Genomic DNA, 18,877 nt, shown 5'->3' with positions numbered 1-18,877 from the left:
ATTTGTAAATTTCAAAATCAGGACATTCATTCAATATTACACCTTTTATGAAAGGTTATTTTTGATTTTAAAACTTTCAAGATATTTTTTTCGAAGAGATGAGAAAATTGAGAATGATTCATTTTTTGACATTGTAAATCAAACCATTTGTTTCAAAAATATCTGCCCATACTTGCTAAAAGACCCAAGTAACATCTTCAATTCAACTAGCCACCACCTAGTTTTATTGAGGTTTTATGGGAGCATCTAAATTGCTTATCAGTTTTATTTCGGCCTTAACAGCAACCAATAAGCATGGGCTGATTATATAGTTTTTAGAAGGTTTTATTCCTCGGGCATAAAACATGTTGACAATAAAAGCCAAATGGCTTTCAATAAGGTTTTATGAAAGTTTTAAGAGAGTCTTGGAAATCTGATGGCAATGCCATGCCAAACGGTTTTATTGCATGCTTCTCTAAAACCAAGGGTGTTATAGCGGTCAAATGTCATTGATAAAAGCTTACTTAAAACCTTGAGCTCCAAAAAATGTTTTATCGCGACCAAATAGAAATGCATAAATATGGCGCTAAACGGTTGGTCTGATTGAATAAGATTGACCTTGGTAGAAAAAATAAAAAAGCAATAAAAAAAATGATCAAAACACACATGTATGCCGAATTTGGATACAATAAGCATAGCCATAGAAGTTTAAAAATAATTCGAACATATTTTCAAATAATTGCAATAACTTTACTTTTACTGCTCGTACAACCTCCGGGTCATGAGCTGTCTCCAGATGCGCTGCCACTGAACTCGGTCTTGGGCTGCTACTCTCCAATTCCGACTCGGAACTCCCACTCTTCTCAGATCTTCCTCCACTTGGTCTAACCACCTCGCACGTTGCGTCCCCCTCCGCCGCGTTCCAACCGGCTCCGAATTAAACACCAACTTCACCGGATTGATAGTCTGGTTCGGTTGACGCGCATCCAGCGCATCCGGCATTCTTGCGACGTGTCCGGCCCACCGGATTCGGCCAGCCTTGGCGACCTTCCGAATACTTGGCTTGCCGTAGAGTTGCGCCAGCTCGTGGTTCATCCTTCTCCTCCATACGGTGTTCTCACGCACGCCGCCAAAGATCGTCCTAAGCACTCGTCGCTCGAAAACTTCAAGCGCTTGCAGGTCCTCCTCGAGCATCGTCCACGTCTCGTGCCCGTAGAGGACGACGGGTCTTATCAGCGTTTCGTACATGGTACACTTTGTACGCCGGGAAAGGTGACCAGACCGTAAGGTCTTGTGGAGTCCGTAGTAGGCACGACTACCGGTGATGATGCGCCTCCGAATTTCTCTGCTGCAGTTGTTGTCCGACGTAACCAACGATCCGAGGTACACAAACTCCTCCACAACCTCGAACTCGTCGCCGTCGATCGTCACGCTCGGTCCTATGCGAGCCCTAAGGAACTCGGTTCCTCCCCACGTACAATAGGGTGCCCAGAATATGGGACTTTTTCTCAAACCTTCGCTCCACAAGCTGAATATTGTTCCTTGAGCTATTCTAGGACACTGGGTCAAATATGAGCAAAATCGGTCAACATTTACCCATTGATACTCAAGGAGAAGTTTGTATGGAAAAAATCGAAAAAATGTATGGAAAACCCAAATTTCTTACGGTTAGACTACCGTAAACATTTGTAATTATAATTCGGGACTCCGGCTACCAAATACAAACAAACTTGGGGGCAATGCACAGAATGGTCAACCAAACAAAACGTGTTTTTTATTGTTTACATTGCACGGTGGTCCAGATCGCAAAATTAAGTGGAAAAATGATTTTCCGAAAAATGGTAAAGTTTTGGAGCTGAAGAGTTGTTGCACATGGAAAGGAGCAACTTTTGGTTTGGTTGAAAATTAGGGTGGTTCACTATTAGGGTGATTTTGAAAATCTAACTTTTCAGGAATATTTTTTGCATTTTTTTGTCTTCTAAAAAGTTGTTGGGCTTGCCAATTCAAGCAACTTTGTCAAAAACACCAAAATTTTATCTCGTGATCTACGCCTTCTACGACCAAATTTATAGAAAGCATCTGTGCAAACCTTTAAAAATCAGTTTTATAAACATGGCAACTCAGGGTTTAGTTTTAGAAAAAAGTGATATTCGGAGCACTTTTAGAGCTCTAAAAAACAAACATTTTGATTGTTTGATAGGTCAATTTGGACTTAAGGGTCAAAAGTTACAACCATTTTAATGTAAAAAAGTTGCAAATTTAAAACTTAAATATCTCGAAAAGGCGCAAGCCAAATTTTAAGCACAAGGTTGAATTTGAAAGAGGAGATCTTGCACTACAAACGCTGAAAATATCTCAGGGATGTTTTTCTTTAAACTCGAGATATCTTCATTTGAAAAAGTCTAATTTTCAAGGGAAAACCTTATGGGACCACCCTAACGAAATTCAAAAAAATTCCAAATATATATTTTCCCATGTAAGTTTGCCCGCTGAATCTGAATCTGCCCTCAGAATTGAGCCAAAGTGTCGAAAAATCGATTTTTGGTCATATTTTGGGTTTAAATGATAATTTTAAATGAATGCTCTACACCCAAAATTCAGAGTCGAGAGAATCGTTCTCTCAAAATTTATTGAGGGTTCAGTGCCAAAATCGATAAAATAATTGTACCAACTCACACCATCATAACAAATGAGTTCATTCGTTAGTTGAATCAATAAATCTCCAACAAGTGACAGAAGACACCATAGCTCCAAAACTTAACCATTTTTCGGAAAATCAATTTTCCACTTAATTTTGTGATCTGGACCACTGTGCATTGCATGCTCTCGTTTTTGTTTATTCAAGGTCAAACATTAAAACGCGTTTTTCTCGGAACGCCTAAATGGCGGGTGCGACATGACAGCACGACAGCGTTGAAATGTCAATTTTCCATAACTCCTGACTAGGTTTTAAAAAAGGTTTTATCCAGGAGGTTTTAAGAAGGTTGTTAGGATTCAGTTGTAAAACCATGAACTCCTATGGAATAGGCCATGACAACCTTTTGCGGAGGTCCTTTTTGGTTTTAAGAGCGTTTTATCAGGGTTCTCTGGAGTTTGTTACGACTAAGGTTTTATAGCGGTTGTAATCGATAAGATAAAGCCTAAATTGTTACTTGGAATGCCTTTGTTGGTCTTTTGGTCCGGAAATCTATAAATACAGATTTCGGGAATTAAATTTTGACGAAGACAATAATCCAAAAATATTCGAAAATTTATATCGCGGTAAAAAAAATCTTATCGTCTTCGGCAATATTTACAAAAGGTTCACTCCCAAAAAAATATTTATCTCTTTATTTTACTATTAAACACATCAAATCAAATTGCGCCAAAAACTTTCTTTTTTGCCTTTCTTACAAAAGAAAGGTTAAATGTTTGCTTTAAAAAACGCTTTGCTCAGAAATCTTGGAAAATTCGTGCATGGGTTTAGAATCGTCCCAAAATAAAAGTCCAAGATGTTTTTTTTTGTAGATTTTGATGCGCTCTTTCGATTAAATTTTGGCTTGCTACTACCGAAATTTTGCTCATCACAAAAAAAAAATTAAAAATAAAATACCTAAAGTTTTATATCTTTTTTGCGATGTGTGGTCCAAAAATTGAAAGTTTTCTGTAAGTCAAAAATTTACCAATTTGATTGTAAATAACAATGGCCTAATTACAAAAAACGCATTTTTAGTAACATTATGCTACAAAAAACAAATTCCGCTAATTCATTTAATTTACTTCATAAATTTGTAAGATAGGCTCTATTCACCTCTAGGTGGATTGAATCGGGTTTTTTATATGTTTTAGACATGAATAAAAATGCAATTTTAAGCTATTTCACAGTGTTGCAAATTTATTTGCATAATCTAGAGAAAATGATGTTTTTTGAGTTTAACTAACATAACGATTGATAAATATTCAAATGCTGATATCTCAGCATTCATTGAACCAAATTCCAATTTCAAATAGTGAAGATTTCGAATTTTGTTTTAATTTTTTTTAAGCGATACTTTCAGTATTTAATAATTTTAGAAGCAATATTATTAGGAAAAAAAAACCTCAAAATGAATTTATCTCGACAACGGTGCACTTTATCAATTTATTCGAAAAATGCTTTTTAATAAAAAAAAATCAAATTTTATATTGTTTTTGTTGTATTGGGTCTTGAAATCTAAATTCCTTGTAAAAAATTGCTCCACATAAAATTTGATTCTCTATTATTTTGTTCCTGGTTGATTGCTCCCTCAACTTGAGTCCTTTCTTTCCTTCGTTTTTTTTCAGCTCAGGTACACAAACGTTTAATTAGATCGGGGCTTTATATTATTGTTGTTGGCGTTGCTGTTCTTTTGTTTCATCGGGTATTGGTTACATATAGACGCAAGGCAAAATGTCGTGAGCCGTATGCATAACACAACCCTCGCACAATGAAGGTGTATTGTGTCGATATACCTGCAGCAAACAAAGAAGGAGATCCCCCGCAATAATCGCTTGCTGGCCTGAATTGGAATTGATTTGAAATTATGTGTAAATATGGCATTTTTGTAGCTTAGTTCTACAAATTTGTAGAGCAGAAAATTACAAAAAGGAATATTTATAAAAGTAAAAAGTTTGAACTGAAAAAGGACATTATTTATCGATTCTTTTGCCATCTTCCCCAACTCGGGACAGCGGGCTTACATTGGGGGCACTTGCCGCGAGGGAAGCCGGAAAGCTTTGGCCAGAACCACCGCACATCACCGTGAGTGAGGGCGTGTGCGTCTTTTGGCACACGTACAGGTTTAGGGTAACTGTAGGTTAATTTGACTTGAAAGTCATAGCAAATTATTTGGAATATCGTCAACTTGCTGTTCAAAATCAGATTTAAGTGTTGTCCAAATTTTGAGAGGTTTTCCATAAAATTAACATAATTTAGGTTATAGTGCGCCTATTAGGGGAGAGAGCATAACGCAGCTGCAAGAAAACAGTAACAGGTATAATTCAATTTGACACCTTCCCCCAAGTCCAGCCATTGTCACTTGTTGGCCAAGTCTGTCCCTGACCACTCGCTGCTCATCCCGCGTTACAGGATTGATTGATTTCGGTGGCCACCTGGTCCTATCCTAAAGTCAAAACAACGTCAGTTTCGTGTGGTTTTATTAGTCTTTCAATCGTTAATTTTAGGACAAATTTACATGCTACCTTGAGTCTCTTGGAGCTGGTCGTGGTGTCCTTTTCGGAGGAAAGGTGATAGTGATAGTGAAAAAAGCCATCATTAGGTCATCGTGCTAGAGGTTTCGTTTTTGGCCTTAGTGCTTTTTGGGCCGTCCTGGAACGAAACAACAGTCCCTTAGGGACAGAACTAGTTAAGAACTTGACAGTGTTGCATCATGCTGGGCAGTGCCAACGATACCAAAAAGTGGCTCTCCGAGCGGGATTTGCTAAGGTTAGTGGAGTTTAAGTTGATTGATTTTTGATATTGAAATAAGAGTATTTGCTAGTATCGAGTTTCAATCTAAAAATTCGTAAAAAAATGTCTTCACCAACATTTTGAACCAATTTGAAAAAATTATGATGATGATGATGGTCCCACCTCTTATCCATACAATGGTTTAGGCTAACCGAGTTATCGTTATGGTTATATATGGTTTAACATTAAAATCAGTTATGAAGAAAAAACGAGCTGATTTTCAAAGCAAATATAAATTAGCCTTTCAATTAACTCCGTCATTACAGTTTACTTTCGTAGATTACTAGTTGATAGGCCTGTAACTGTATCAGCTTCAAGGAATCGCATTTGGTACTACCTAATGTTCGGAACACATATAGTTTTACTTGTATCTATCTGAACTGGGTTGCTACTAAGTGCCAAGCTAAAAACGACATTGCCCGATCAAAGAAGTAGAATACTAAAAAAAAAATGCTCGAGATTGTTCATCTACACGTCCTTCAAGTGCCCCAAACTTAAAATAAATGAAATTTAGTTTCATTTTCGAGAAAAACGAAAATTAGTGTCAGAGGTCGCGGTTGCTCTTACGGCTTTTTGAAAACTCACCCGAGTATTGATATATCGTGGCAACCGTTCATTGAAACTGATTACTTCAAATAACTATATCTGGGCAATTATGCGATGATATATCTTCAAATTTATTTTGTTAATAATTGAAAATGTATTCTTTAATGCCCTGAAAACAGATTTAGCAAATGTTTAAGTGTGTGCTCATATCCTTGGTGGTTTAATTGAATTGGAATATTTAAAAAAATGTTTTCTTGATGGAAAAACTTATGTTATATTTTAAAATTGGAAAATCAGTCCTTCAATTACTTAGATACACAGTGAAAAATATAGTACCGTTACTGGGATGAAACGGGACTGCAGTCTGAATAGGGACAGCAGTTTTTAGAGCACATGAAAGTTCCAAATGTGCACAGCAAAAAAAGTAGTAATTCAGCTGCGTGTAAAATGCCTGGGTTTAAAATAAATTTTGAAATATTTTAAGAAATTCTATTTAATTGTTCACCCTGAAATATGTAGCCCATCAGTATGGGAAACCTACATGACCGAAATGTCAAGCTCATATATGCGTTTATCCTTACAGCGTTTCATCGGTCTGATGTCCGAGTGGGCTAAGGCGCCAGTCCTCACTGTTAGTGCTGGGTTTGAATCCCGTCGGATACATCTCTTTTGTGTTTACAAAAATTGTACATGCAGTGTGTAATATTGAGTGTCTTTTTTGACGAAGGTGATGTGCATGCTTTTGCACGCGAGTTTACCATCGGATTTTTTGCTGTGTGGAAACCCATGAAATCAATTAAAAAAATTAAAAATATTGTGCAAAAACATGGCTAGAAGCGATTTTCAATTTGTCTCATGTGTTTCGATTCACCCCATATGACGGTAATATTACATCTGGTAATGTGACAGATTTTGTTTCGAAAAAATACTGTAATTTTACAGAGGCACTGGTGAAATTTTTTTTACACATTATTTTAGGTAAAGTTAGTCGAATAAGTGGTAATATACAAATATCCAAATTTTGAATTGAATTTATAGGAAATTCTAATTCTGATCTCTTCGAAAAAAAAAATTACCATGATAGGTCATTAACTCTACCTGCTCCAATTCTCCCCGAATTCCAGAATAGGATTTTATTTGTATTTTTTATTTAGCTCAAACTTCAAAGGGCTCCCATAGGGCTAGCGATTTTTTGCGATTTCGAGAAAGCCGCGTAATCCATTTTTAAATTCAAATAACTCACAAGATTTTTACCTACCATTTTGAAAGCAGCTGTAAAAAAAGTAGCATGGCAAATTTTAAATTATTTTTTGAAGATATTATTCATTACAATATTTTACGAAATTATAAATAAATGATTGTAAATTTCCAATCAAAGTTTTGATATAATACCATGGATTAAACAAGGTGAAGCTTTTAACTTTTCATAACACTTGGATTTTTTAAAATCAAATCTCCGAAATGAACGAACGCAAGGTAGTTTGAACAATTTTATTTTCAAATCTCTGTAAAATTATTACTAAGTTAATACAACGTGATGATTTTTTTTTTTAAATAGAAGTTTTAGTTTAAAGTTCTTTTATTCAGTTTTATTTCTAATGCAGTTTTTATTTTTTATTTTTAATACAGTCCAGACTCGATAATTCGAAAGCCTTGACAAAATTTCACTTCGGATAATCGAAACTTCATCACCTCCGTGTAAGCACGAGAGCAAGCAGCAGTCAAGTGCTCAGTGCTCCATAGTTTTTTCGATTTTTTCGCCGTAAATTACCGTGATTATCCGCGAGTTTGCTCCTGCAGCATGCCAAAGGCCGGCCGTGGCCGTGGCAGTTCGAGTGCGGCCTCGAAAAACCCGCGAAGTTCGTCTACCGGCCGTGTGCAAAAAGGTAAACAAACCAACGCCGTGTCGACCGCCATCGCGCAGGGGAGCGTGAGCGCAGAAGGCATCGACAAAAAGTTACTACATCCCGGATATGTTCCGAGATCACCAGTGCGAACCCGTTCAGGTACTTCCGGTGCCAAGACCAACACGTCAACATCCGCCAACATTCCCATCAGGAACGAGTTCCAGATGCTGAGCGACGATGAAGAAAACAACAACAACAACACCGACGGTAGCAGCACTACCGACGACGACGATGACGATCGTCGTGCACGGAAAAAAGTGCCGACGCCAAAAATGAACAATTCTCCAAAGGAACGTAGACCACCTCCAATTTTTGTTTTGGACACGTTGGTGGACGATATTGACGAGTTGCTGGAAGGCCTCGGATATTGTCTGAAAATCGGTAAGTCGTCAGTGCAAGTCTACACATTTGACAACAAGAACTTCGACCTGGTTGTGGAGAAATTGAAGGGTAAAAACTTCAAGTTCTACACATACGTGCAGAAGACAGCCGTTAAGGTCGTCTTGCAGGGGTACCAAGACCGCCCGATCTCCGACCTCAAGAAGGACCTCTCGGGTGCTGGAATAACGCCGCGTGACATTAAAGTCCTCTCGCGGAAGACAACAGTCACAGGTACGCACACACTGTACCTGTTGTACTTCGACCGCGGCACCGTCAAGATTCAAGACCTGCGACGAACTAAGGCGTTGGACGGGTTTTGGGTAAACTGGCGGTTCTACTCAAAGTACCCGTCGGACGCAGCACAATGCCACCGTTGCCAGAAATTCGGCCACGGCTCGCGGAACTGCAACCTCCCGCCCCGCTGTGTGAAGTGCGGTGAAACACACCTCTCTGAGGCGTGTGCACTGCCGTGCAAGGCGGACCTGGGGGACAAGGCAGAGCAAACCAAGGCGCGCATCAAGTGCGCCAACTGTGGAGGTAACCATACCAGCAACTACCGTGGATGCAGTGCACGAAAAAATTACCTCGAGGAGCAGGAAAAGAGGAAGAAGAAAGCAGCAGCGTCCCACCCTCCTCAGCGAAGTACGAGCGTAACCGTGCCAGCTGGTGGGCAGCGTACGGTTCCCGCGGACAACTCAGCATTCCCCCCTGGCTGGGGGCGATCGTTTGCCAGCGTGGTTGCTGCCGGTAGCGGCAATGCGGCCCAGCAAGAAGTCACCGGGGAAGATCTCTTCACCCTGCCGGAGTTCTTTGCTCTCGCGGGGGAGATGATGTCGAGGTTTCGGACCTGCCGTAACAAGGCGGAGCAATTTCTAGCCCTTGGGGAGCTGATGATCAAGCACATCTACAAAGGATAAAATACTGTGATTTAGTTATAAGCTTTTTCTCTTTCTTTCCCCTTTCCTTTGCAATTTTAGCAAGTTTTTTTTTTTTTTTAATTTTTCTTGCTCTTGTTAGTGCCATAGTTATAGAAATAATTGTTCCAAAATGGATTATGATGCAACACACAGCTGAAAGGAACTCCAAAACTCTGTTATGAATTGCAAAAGAACTGATTGTATCTTGATTATTCACCAATAAAACCGAATTAGTTAATTAATAATCGAAACTTCGTAGAATCGAATCAAACAACAAAAATGTATTTTTTTTCGTTCTCTTATTTTCGGTTGTCGAGCTTAAGTATGACAGCTTAACTACTCTAAAGTGATTTAGAATTTTCAAATCCAAGATGGCGGCCAAAAGGCGTCGATGAAATATTGAAAAAAAATGCATTTTTCTTAATTTAATGGGCAATCAACCATTCAAATTTGACCAAAATTGCGTCGCAGAACTCTAATTTGATGTTAGAAAGAAGAAAATAAATAAAAACACGAAAAAAAATGTTTTTACTCATGATTCGATTATCCGAAGTCCCATCCAAACCTTTGGATAATCGAGGCTTCAGATAATCGAGTCTGGACTGTACTGGTTGGAATTCGTTAAAAAGGATAAAAAAAACTGCTAAAAATTATTTTTGCTGAACTATTTTTTTAAATACACAAATTTCCTTTTTGTAGAAAACCATGGAAACAAACAATTTATTTTATTTCAGTAATTTCACCCAGTGTGACTATGATCACTTGAACGCGAGAATTTCCACCGTCGACTGGGAAACTTGTCTTGGCTCTTCCTCAGTTGATGAAGCCACTGCAAACTTCTACGGGGAGCTTAACACCATCCTACACGAGGTTGTGCCGAAGAAAATCCGACGAATGAGTCACCGATACAAGCTGCCGTGGTGGAACGATGAGCTACGAACCTTAAGGAATCGTTTACGTAAGGCGACGTCGCGTTACATGGAGTCAAGGACAGCATGGGACAAGGTAATGGTGCAAAACATCGAGGACGAGTACAACGCTAAAAATCAAGAAAGCTTCCGGTCTTACATCAATAACACTCAGAGCAGTCTAAAGCGCGATCCATCGAAGTTCTGGAGTTACGTGAACAGCAGAAAAAACGCCAATCGAACTCCAACGGACGTTTCCTACCGCGATGTGAGCTCCAAATCTCCAGCAGACTCAGCCAACTTCTTCGCGGACTTTTTCAAGTCAGTGCACAGCTCCGACGAGATTCCACCTCGCGAACAGGAATTTGACAATGTGCCCAGTCACAATCTGCCGTTGCCCCTCCCAATTCTCAACGACGACGATGTACTAAAAGCGCTCTCTGATGTGGATGCTGCTAAAGGACCTGGTCCGGATGGAATTCCACCTTCACTCGTCAAATCCTGTGCTAGCTCGCTCGCCGTTCCAGTAAAGAGGCTCTTCAACGAGTCGCTCCGGCAGGGCGTTTTCCCTGCGATGTGGAAGGTTGCGTCGATCACTCCGATTCACAAGTCAGGAAGCACCAAGAAAGTCGAGAACTATCGTCCGATATCGATTCTTAACTGCCTTGCCAAAGTGCTGGAGAAGGTTGTGTACGAAAGACTGTATGCGGTAGTAAGTCCAATCATTTCGGGTGACCAGCATGGATTCATGCGAAAACGATCGACAACAACTAACCTCCTTGCTTTTGTGCACCAAACAGTAAACGCCCTCGAGGCCGGCGAACAAGTAGACGCTATCTACATCGACTTTGACAAGGCGTTCGATAAGGTACCTCATGCACTTACCATTCGGAAGCTCCGCAAGCTTGGTCTCCCCGACTGGATTACTGAATGGCTTCGTTCGTACCTGACGAATCGGAAGGCCTTTGTCAACCTTCGAGTCGCTCATTCCGGCATATTTGAAATCCCTTCCGGCGTCCCACAAGGCAGTCAACTAGGTCCTCTTATTTTTATTCTGTTTGTGAACGAAATCTGCGCATTTACCAGCTCCAGTACGCTGATGTACGCTGACGACTTGAAGATGTTCCGCAAAGTAAAGAACAACGCCGATTGCTGTGCGCTGCAGTCGGACATCAACTCTCTTCTCAACTGGTGCGATTTGAATGGCATGAAGGTGCACGCGAAGAAGTGCAAGGTCGTCTCGTTCAGCCGTTCTAGGGATCCCTTGCGCTTCGAGTACACAGTGGAGCGGCGTGCTCTAGATCGTGTCACATCGATCAAGGATCTAGGCGTGACGGTAGATCGTAAAATGAGGTTCAATGAACACATTGCGCTGACAACTGCAAAGGCATTTGCCATGCTGGGTTTTCTGAAGCGCAACACCGCCCACTTTGACGACCCGTTCGCTCTGAAGGTGTTGTACGTCTCGCTGGTCAGGAGTGTGCTGGAGTATGCTGCGATAGTCTGGGCGCCTTATCACGTAACGCACTCTGCACGGCTTGAACGAGTACAGCGTGCCTTTGTGAGGTTTGCTTTACGCAAGCTACCATGGACCAACCCGCAAATCCTGCCACCGTACGAGGAACGCTGCTTGCTGTTTAGGTTGCAATCTCTCGCCCAGCGTAGGATCCTGATGCAGCGCCTCTTCGTGTTCGACCTGCTACGAGGCAACATCGACTGTGACAGCATCCGCGGCAACGTACGCTTCAACGAACCGGCGCGCCAAGGACTCAGAAGTGAACGTCCTTTATTGTGGATTCCGAGGCATCTGTTTGACTACGGTTATTATAACCCGCTCGATGTTTGTCTCCGTAAATTCAACGAAGTCTGTACTTGTTTCGATTATGCTGTGACCAAATCTGTGTTTAAAATTAGAATTAGTTAGTGTTAAGATACAGCCTGAGCATTTTAGATGGAGGCGGTGAATAAATAAATAAATAAATAAATAAATAAAGTAATATTGTACCTATGGTGGAATCTGTTAATTCAGTTGATGAAAATTCTGCAAATTTCATCCATCAAATTTGCTAAAATTGAATCCGTGATTTTTTTTTTGCAATGGATATTTTTTGTCAAAGACATTTTCAGTAACTATTCTGAACACAATTATTCTGAAATATATTTTTTTTTGGACGTTCATTTTATGCCGATTTTAAGGTACCGTAAAATTGACGTAAAGCCGAGCCGAAACGTCGCACATGTTCAAACAATAAATCGTTTGAACTTTGTTCATTTGACTGAGAAAATCAAATTTGTAATCTAAAAGTACTTAACACATTTTTTATAAAGACTGTTTGTTTACATCCAAGGTTTCGCCCTTTTGAAAAGTTACTGCGGATATAGGAACAACTCGGCTCATTGTATTCACAGTAATGCATTCTGCTAGAACGCTCAAACAAACCACAACGAATAAAAAAATGAACACATGCTAAGACTCATAAATTTGACTGATTATCTTAAATGCCTTTCTTTTTGTGTTATTTAAAATCGGATCTCGGTATTTTTGTATGGAAGAGAAACCATATAAAAAACCATTGGATAAGTAATTGATAAACTTTCAATAAAAAAAAACAATCAAGATATAAAACATTTCGTAACCCGATTTAAAAATATAGAAATTCAGATCTCTTGAATTTAAATAAAAATGACAAATTTGTCACAAAAAGAAAAACACAATATAATTTAATTGGTGACAATTTTTTCAACAGGTTGAAACTTCTCAACATTTTGTAAGCACACAAATAACACGAGATTATTTCATACTTTCAAACAAAACACCGTATTTACAATTGTTCAAAACAATCTTGATCTTGATAAGGACTGCAAAAATAGCTACCTTTTCTAAGCGAGCTTGGATTCTGTTTTGTCAATTTAGCAATTCAGTCCTACAAGTTCTCTTGGCGTGTGAAGTGGTTAATTTCTTTTCGATTTTGTGTTTTTGATTGTAATTCTCAAAAATGGTAGGAATTACTAGAAGAATCTCCTCCCAAAGCATTTTCAGACCATCTGCTTCAAGGTAATTTAAATGAAAAGAAAATGTGTTCTGTATTTCAAACAGACCGTACTGTCTCAAATAATCATCTTAAAGAGTTTTTAATTATTCTCCCATTTTACTGCCACTTGAAGACCAAACTGGTCCCCATCACGAAACGCCTATCTCGAATGAAAATGAACCACCCAAGGGTGGGGGTGTGATCAACCCACTCTTTTCCGAGCAAATAGATAAATGACATTAAAGAAAAACGTAGCAATTAATAATCGATTGCCGACCATCCGACACCACCATGGGACCAGAAAAGGTGTAAATTATCGCTTGATTGATACTGTGCTCGGGGGTTTGGAGGGCGAGGGCAAACATTTTGTCACCACGCTAGTCCGGAACCAGTTCAAAAAGGTCACTCCTCGTTGGCACAAGTGAAGGTCGACCGTTGACGAACTTGGGCATTTTAATTGTTACTATATCAATGTTAGAAGAAATTGAAACTGTCTTTAAAACAATAACAAAAATTATACGCAGTTTGTGCTTTGCTTTCATCCATATGAAAGTTTTAATATTCGTCGTCGTGCCAGCTGAGCAACATTGCTATGAAGAGGACTTGACACTAAAAAACTAATTAAAAATTTTACTAATCTTCTCTCCCCAGGGTCATGGAGCAGGACCGCCACTCGGTCGCGGCGGAGATCCACCCGGACGAGTCGCACGTCCCCTTCGAGGAGCACGACTTTGTGGCGCACTTCCAGCGGGTGTCGATATCCGGCGAGGACACCAGCGGCGTCCCGCTGGACGACCTGGACTGGGCCTCGACGCTGCTGGTGAAGGCGCTCGAGTTGCGCGAAAAGTACATGCGAAACTCGCACCAGAACTTCCCGCAGACGACGGCGCGCTTCCTCAAGTCGACGCACCCGGAAAAGTACGCCCACCAGGAGAAGAAGTCGATCGCAGGTTCGTTGGTGGGGTAAAAAGTTGGCGGGAGGATAAATCTCTGCGAAAAGGCTTACAAGAGTTTTGTTCTATGCTCCACTTTTAAAAGCTTCCTATCCTAACTTTTTCACGTTTTCTTTATTTTACCTTTTATTTAAATAATTCTTTTTGTTTTTTGAACATATTGACGGTGGCTTTTCCTGTTCGGTTCTGTCGACGGGTATTTTCATATAACGCTTTTTACCGGTTAGTGTTCTCGTTTTGTGCGTGTGATTTTTGCTTTTTGACTACTTTTACTGTGGTTTTGATTTGTAACTAATTTTCTCTTCACTTATTATTTTTTTTTGTGTTGGAATAACTAAACATAAATATTGCACTTCCATATTTTCATTAAATTTATATGTTTTGTTTGGTTTTCCATTTGAATCATTTACTTTGCTAATTTGTGACACTGTTCTGCGTAACTTACACTTTGATAGAAACTTTCATTTCAAAATATTAAGCATCTAGTCTTTACATGATCATGGTTGTTTAGAGCAATTCTCTGGGACTTCGGTAAATGATGAAAATTCATATTTTTTATTTGCATCGATCCTAAGCATATGTCCTAAGAAGCCATTTTTCATCATTTTTCGTCCGTACAAGTTACGATGCAATTTTGAAGGGTGGTCATTTGGTAGCCATTTGCTACCTTTTCCGACGAAAGTGTGGTTCCTCTATCTTGCTCCTGGTAAAAGATACAGGGTGCTCAAAACTGGTCCAAATGCAAAAAAAAATACGGCCTAATTACGATCAGAAAATAGCTGTTAAGATTGCGAATTGTCAACACAACATTTTATGATGGATCAACTGTGGTCCCCTTGAAACGAGCTGTCAAGTAGGAGACTTTCTGTCAAGTTAATTTTTCCGAATTGATTTAAACATCTATTTTGAACCTTTTGTGGTCGTAAAAAAGGCTCAATGTACTCAGAAAAATAAGCTTTATCGCTGTGAACAATAATATCAGTATGATTTAAACTTAATTTTACTTAATTGGGGCCATCCATAAACCACGTGCACGGACAGAAATCCTGTAAGCAAATCCGGTAGCTCTTTGTTGCCGAATTTGGAAACATAGACATTTTTCCAAAATCGTCAACATTTTCTATCGATTTCGTTGTACAGTGAGTCAAATATTTGTCCGTACCCCCCCGTACGAAAAATGTTTGTGATATAAAAGTACATAAAATTCGACTAAAGTACCATGTTTTATACAACAATCGACGCGGCAGAATGTCCTTTATAAGACACTGTCATTGGATTTGCAAAAAACATTTTCTAAAAAATACAAAAATAGTTTACTGAAAAAAGTCAAAAAAAGAGGTCAAATAATTGTCCGTACCCCTAATAAAAGTACAAAATCTGATCGATTTAAGTAAATTTATTTATGAAATGTTGTTTCTGTGTCAAATACTAGTACCTCTAGCCAGTTTGTGACAACTTTGAACTTCTGATAACTTTGTTTAGTTAGTTTATATTAAAAAATGGTTTAAATTTAGTTTTTTTTAAGTAAAACTTATCAAAACATTAGTTTATAAACAACTATTTTTATAAAATTGCTATTTTATGTGGACTTGTGAACATGATATGAGGACAAAAAAACCAACCTCTTGCAATTTGAAGCATCCACTTTCGTCCACTACAGCCCGATTACGAGTCCCTAGTCTGAAATTTGAAATTTTCAAATTCCCCAAGCAAAACATTCTGACCCAGGACGGTCTCAGCACGAAAAGTGAAAATTTCAAATTTCAGACTAGGGACTCGTAATCGGGCCGTAGTGGACGAAATTGGATGCTTCAAATTGCAAGAGGTGGGTTTTTTGTCCTCTATCTGACCACCACAAAATTTCCCCCCGAGGGGTTAAACCGGTTCCGGGACAATCCGGATTGTTTAACGGTATTGTTCCGAAACAGTATTTTTGGTCGAAAAATGTCAATAAAACCCGATTTAATCCCACCTGGGGTGAGATAGAGCCTTTCTTACTAAAGAATATAACAATGGTAGAATTTCTTTCAATTCATAACATCGACTTTGTTTATTTATAACGTCAGCACAAAAGAAAGTCTTATGATGAAAGCAAAGTATTATGATGATATTATGAGTATTATAAACGATATGATTTCCAAAAGAAATAAAAAACGCAATTTTCACCAAAAGAATATTTTTAATCGTACAATATGTTTGTACGTTTCTAATCAAACAAGCGATTATGACAAACGCGATCATAGCAAGCTTCCCAACAACGCACACCGCGGTTTTGGTTTTCTAGTTTCGGTACGAGCCCTTTTGTGTGACTGTGTTGGTGTTTTGGTTCATCGTACCAGCGCACCAAGACCAGGTACAAGTGAACCGCGTGTGCCGCACGGTGCAGGGAAGCTAGCCATTCAGCTTCTACGAGAGTGACAGAGTCAGAGATAGTTATTTTTAACAACCGCACCACTACACACTCAATCGCGAGAACCTTAGGAAGAAAGCCATTGGAGTCGCCAGCATTGAACACTTTGAAAACTATATAAACGATGAAAAGCTTAGAAAGCTCCTATTGGAATCCAATGAACCCTGTTAAATAAACTTACGAAGATGAAGTCTACATTTAGGCGATTTTAGAAAAGCACGGGAAACAAGTTGATAGTAGCCGGATGAATGTCCTATGTCACAAAGGTTTTTGCATAAACATTGGACAGTTATGCAAAAACGGACAGGGCAAAAGAAACCGAAAAGCTACGATATCTTACATATTGAAGGAAACATCGGTAGACAAGTTACTACAAAATGAGTATAAGTCGAGCCACAAAAAAGATGCGCCAGCATTCTCGCGCCAGTTTTCGAAGCTCAACTTGACAACTTGTCGACTTGGCGACGAAGCGTCGAAAATCGATGCAGTGTGATTTTTTGGCGATTTTTCCGCTTAAAATTCATGCTGAATCGACATATTTACGAAGATGGAAATGACGTCCTGGCTTAAAGTAAAACCTATACCTTTCTTTAGTAAGAAAGGCAAAAAGGAAATCGTTCTAAAAATTAATCGGGATTGCCGATCGATGTCGAATTTGTTTCAGATGCTCACTCATGGTCTGTACTATGAATGTAGCAAGAAATTTCGAATAAAATCAGAAATGAAAAATGTTGGCGAAGGTCACCAGGTGGGCTTTTACCTTTTTTTAGGGATTTTTTTTTTCTTATGGTAGGTCAATCAAACGGCTCTAACTCCAGAACCATATTATGAATCTGGATGAAAATTTGGGAGGTTGTAGGGCTCGAAAAATGCAATATTTGAGATAAATAAAATATATGAAAATGAAAAAATTTGACCATATTTTCATTTGAAAACTGTGTATTTTGTTGAAAAGTCTGGCCGCATCCGAAAACAGATGGATATTTCGAAATTTGCGCGGCAACTCGCCCAGGTTCAGCACACTAGCTTTCATCTACATTTAGAAGAATCGAAATCGGATATATGGGAGCTGAGAACGGCGCGACACAAAATTTTGCAAAATTTTATTACATACGAACATCACTCGACCTCCACGGAATTTATTTTCTCAAAATTCGAGGGTTCGAGATAGACGAGTTCTGTCAAGGTGAATCGATAGAGCGTCGAAAATCGGTGCAGTGTGATTTTTTGGCAATTTTTCCGCTTAAAATTCATGCTGAATCGACATATTTACGAAGATGGAAATGACGTCCTGGCTTAAAGTAAAACCTATACCTTTCTTTAGTAAGAAAGGCAAAAAGATGAAAACAATGTTTATTTTGAACAAATATTGTTGAAACTTGTTCAATAGAAACTCTTACAACATAAAATAGCAATTTTAAAAAAATAGTTGTTTATAAACTAATGTTTTGATAAGTTTTACTTAAAAAAAACTAAATTTAAACCAATTTTTAATATAAACTAACTAAACAAAGTTATCAGAAGTTCAAAGTTGTCACAAACTGGCTAGAGGTACTAGTATTTGACACAGAAACAACATTTCATAAATGGATTCACTTAAATCAATCAGATTTTGTACTTTTATTAGGGGTACGGACAATTATTTGACCTCTTTTTTTTTGACTTTTTTCGGTAAACTATTTTTGTATTTTTTTAGAAAATGTTTTTTGCAGATCCAATGACAGTGTCCTAAAGAGGAAATTCTGCCGCGGCGATTGATGTATAAAACATGGTACTTTAGTCGAATTTTATGTACTTTTATATCATCCGTACGGGGGGGGGGGGGGGGAGGTGGGTGGGTACGGACAAATATTTGACTCACTGTATAGTCTACGAACTTCTCGATATCAATATATTGCTCCAGCTGTCAATAAATGTTTCCCTTCACTATCGACAACGATAGATTCCACTGTAATACGAAAAAAAACGTTACTTAATCCACCTTTAGATGGTTGGTGCCTTCCTCATATTCATAAAGTCAATACATTCAGTAAAAATAGCAACATTCCCCCTTAAAATGTCTAACAAATCAACTTTATCACTCATTTCTTTTGATAGGGTTCGCAGATCTTCAATATTTCTGGCTCATCGGCAAGGTCTGATAAAAAAACCTATCCAACGATAGTTCACATGAAAAATTCAGACAATATTTCTATCACAATATCTGAAATCCGGCCTCCAAAACGTGTATAAATAACACTTAAGTGCTAATAACTTTTGATAGGTTTGTCAGATCTTCAATGTTTTGGGCTCATTGGAAAGGTCTTTTCAATACCTTTCAATCAGTTTTCTTGCAAAAACCACCCTTTTAACAATCTTCTGGACATACGCCAAAATC

General features: G+C 38.8%; 1 protein-coding gene across 8 annotated transcripts in view; it reads left to right on the top strand.

The window, feature by feature from the left end:
* LOC120416385 (AMP deaminase 2) overlaps positions 1-18,877 on the top strand; it is a 63,240-nt gene that overhangs the window by 30,960 nt on the left and 13,403 nt on the right. For 6 of the 8 annotated variants that reach the window (XM_039578123.2, XM_039578122.2, XM_039578121.2 and 3 more), the window contains one exon: positions 13,789-14,087. In XM_039578123.2, the coding sequence (XP_039434057.1) occupies positions 13,789-14,087 (299 nt within the window). Of the gene's footprint in view, positions 1-5,077; positions 5,423-13,045; positions 13,161-13,788; positions 14,088-18,877 lie in introns of those variants that run through there. The other 2 variants (XM_039578125.2, XM_039578124.2) reach the window with 2 other exon arrangements.

The sequence above is a fragment of the Culex pipiens genome, chromosome 1 (genome assembly GCF_016801865.2).
Source record: "Culex pipiens pallens isolate TS chromosome 1, TS_CPP_V2, whole genome shotgun sequence".
NCBI lineage: Eukaryota > Metazoa > Arthropoda > Insecta > Diptera > Culicidae > Culex > Culex pipiens.
Note: the sequence above shows the minus strand (reverse complement) of the source record. Positions and strands in the feature narration are given on the sequence as shown.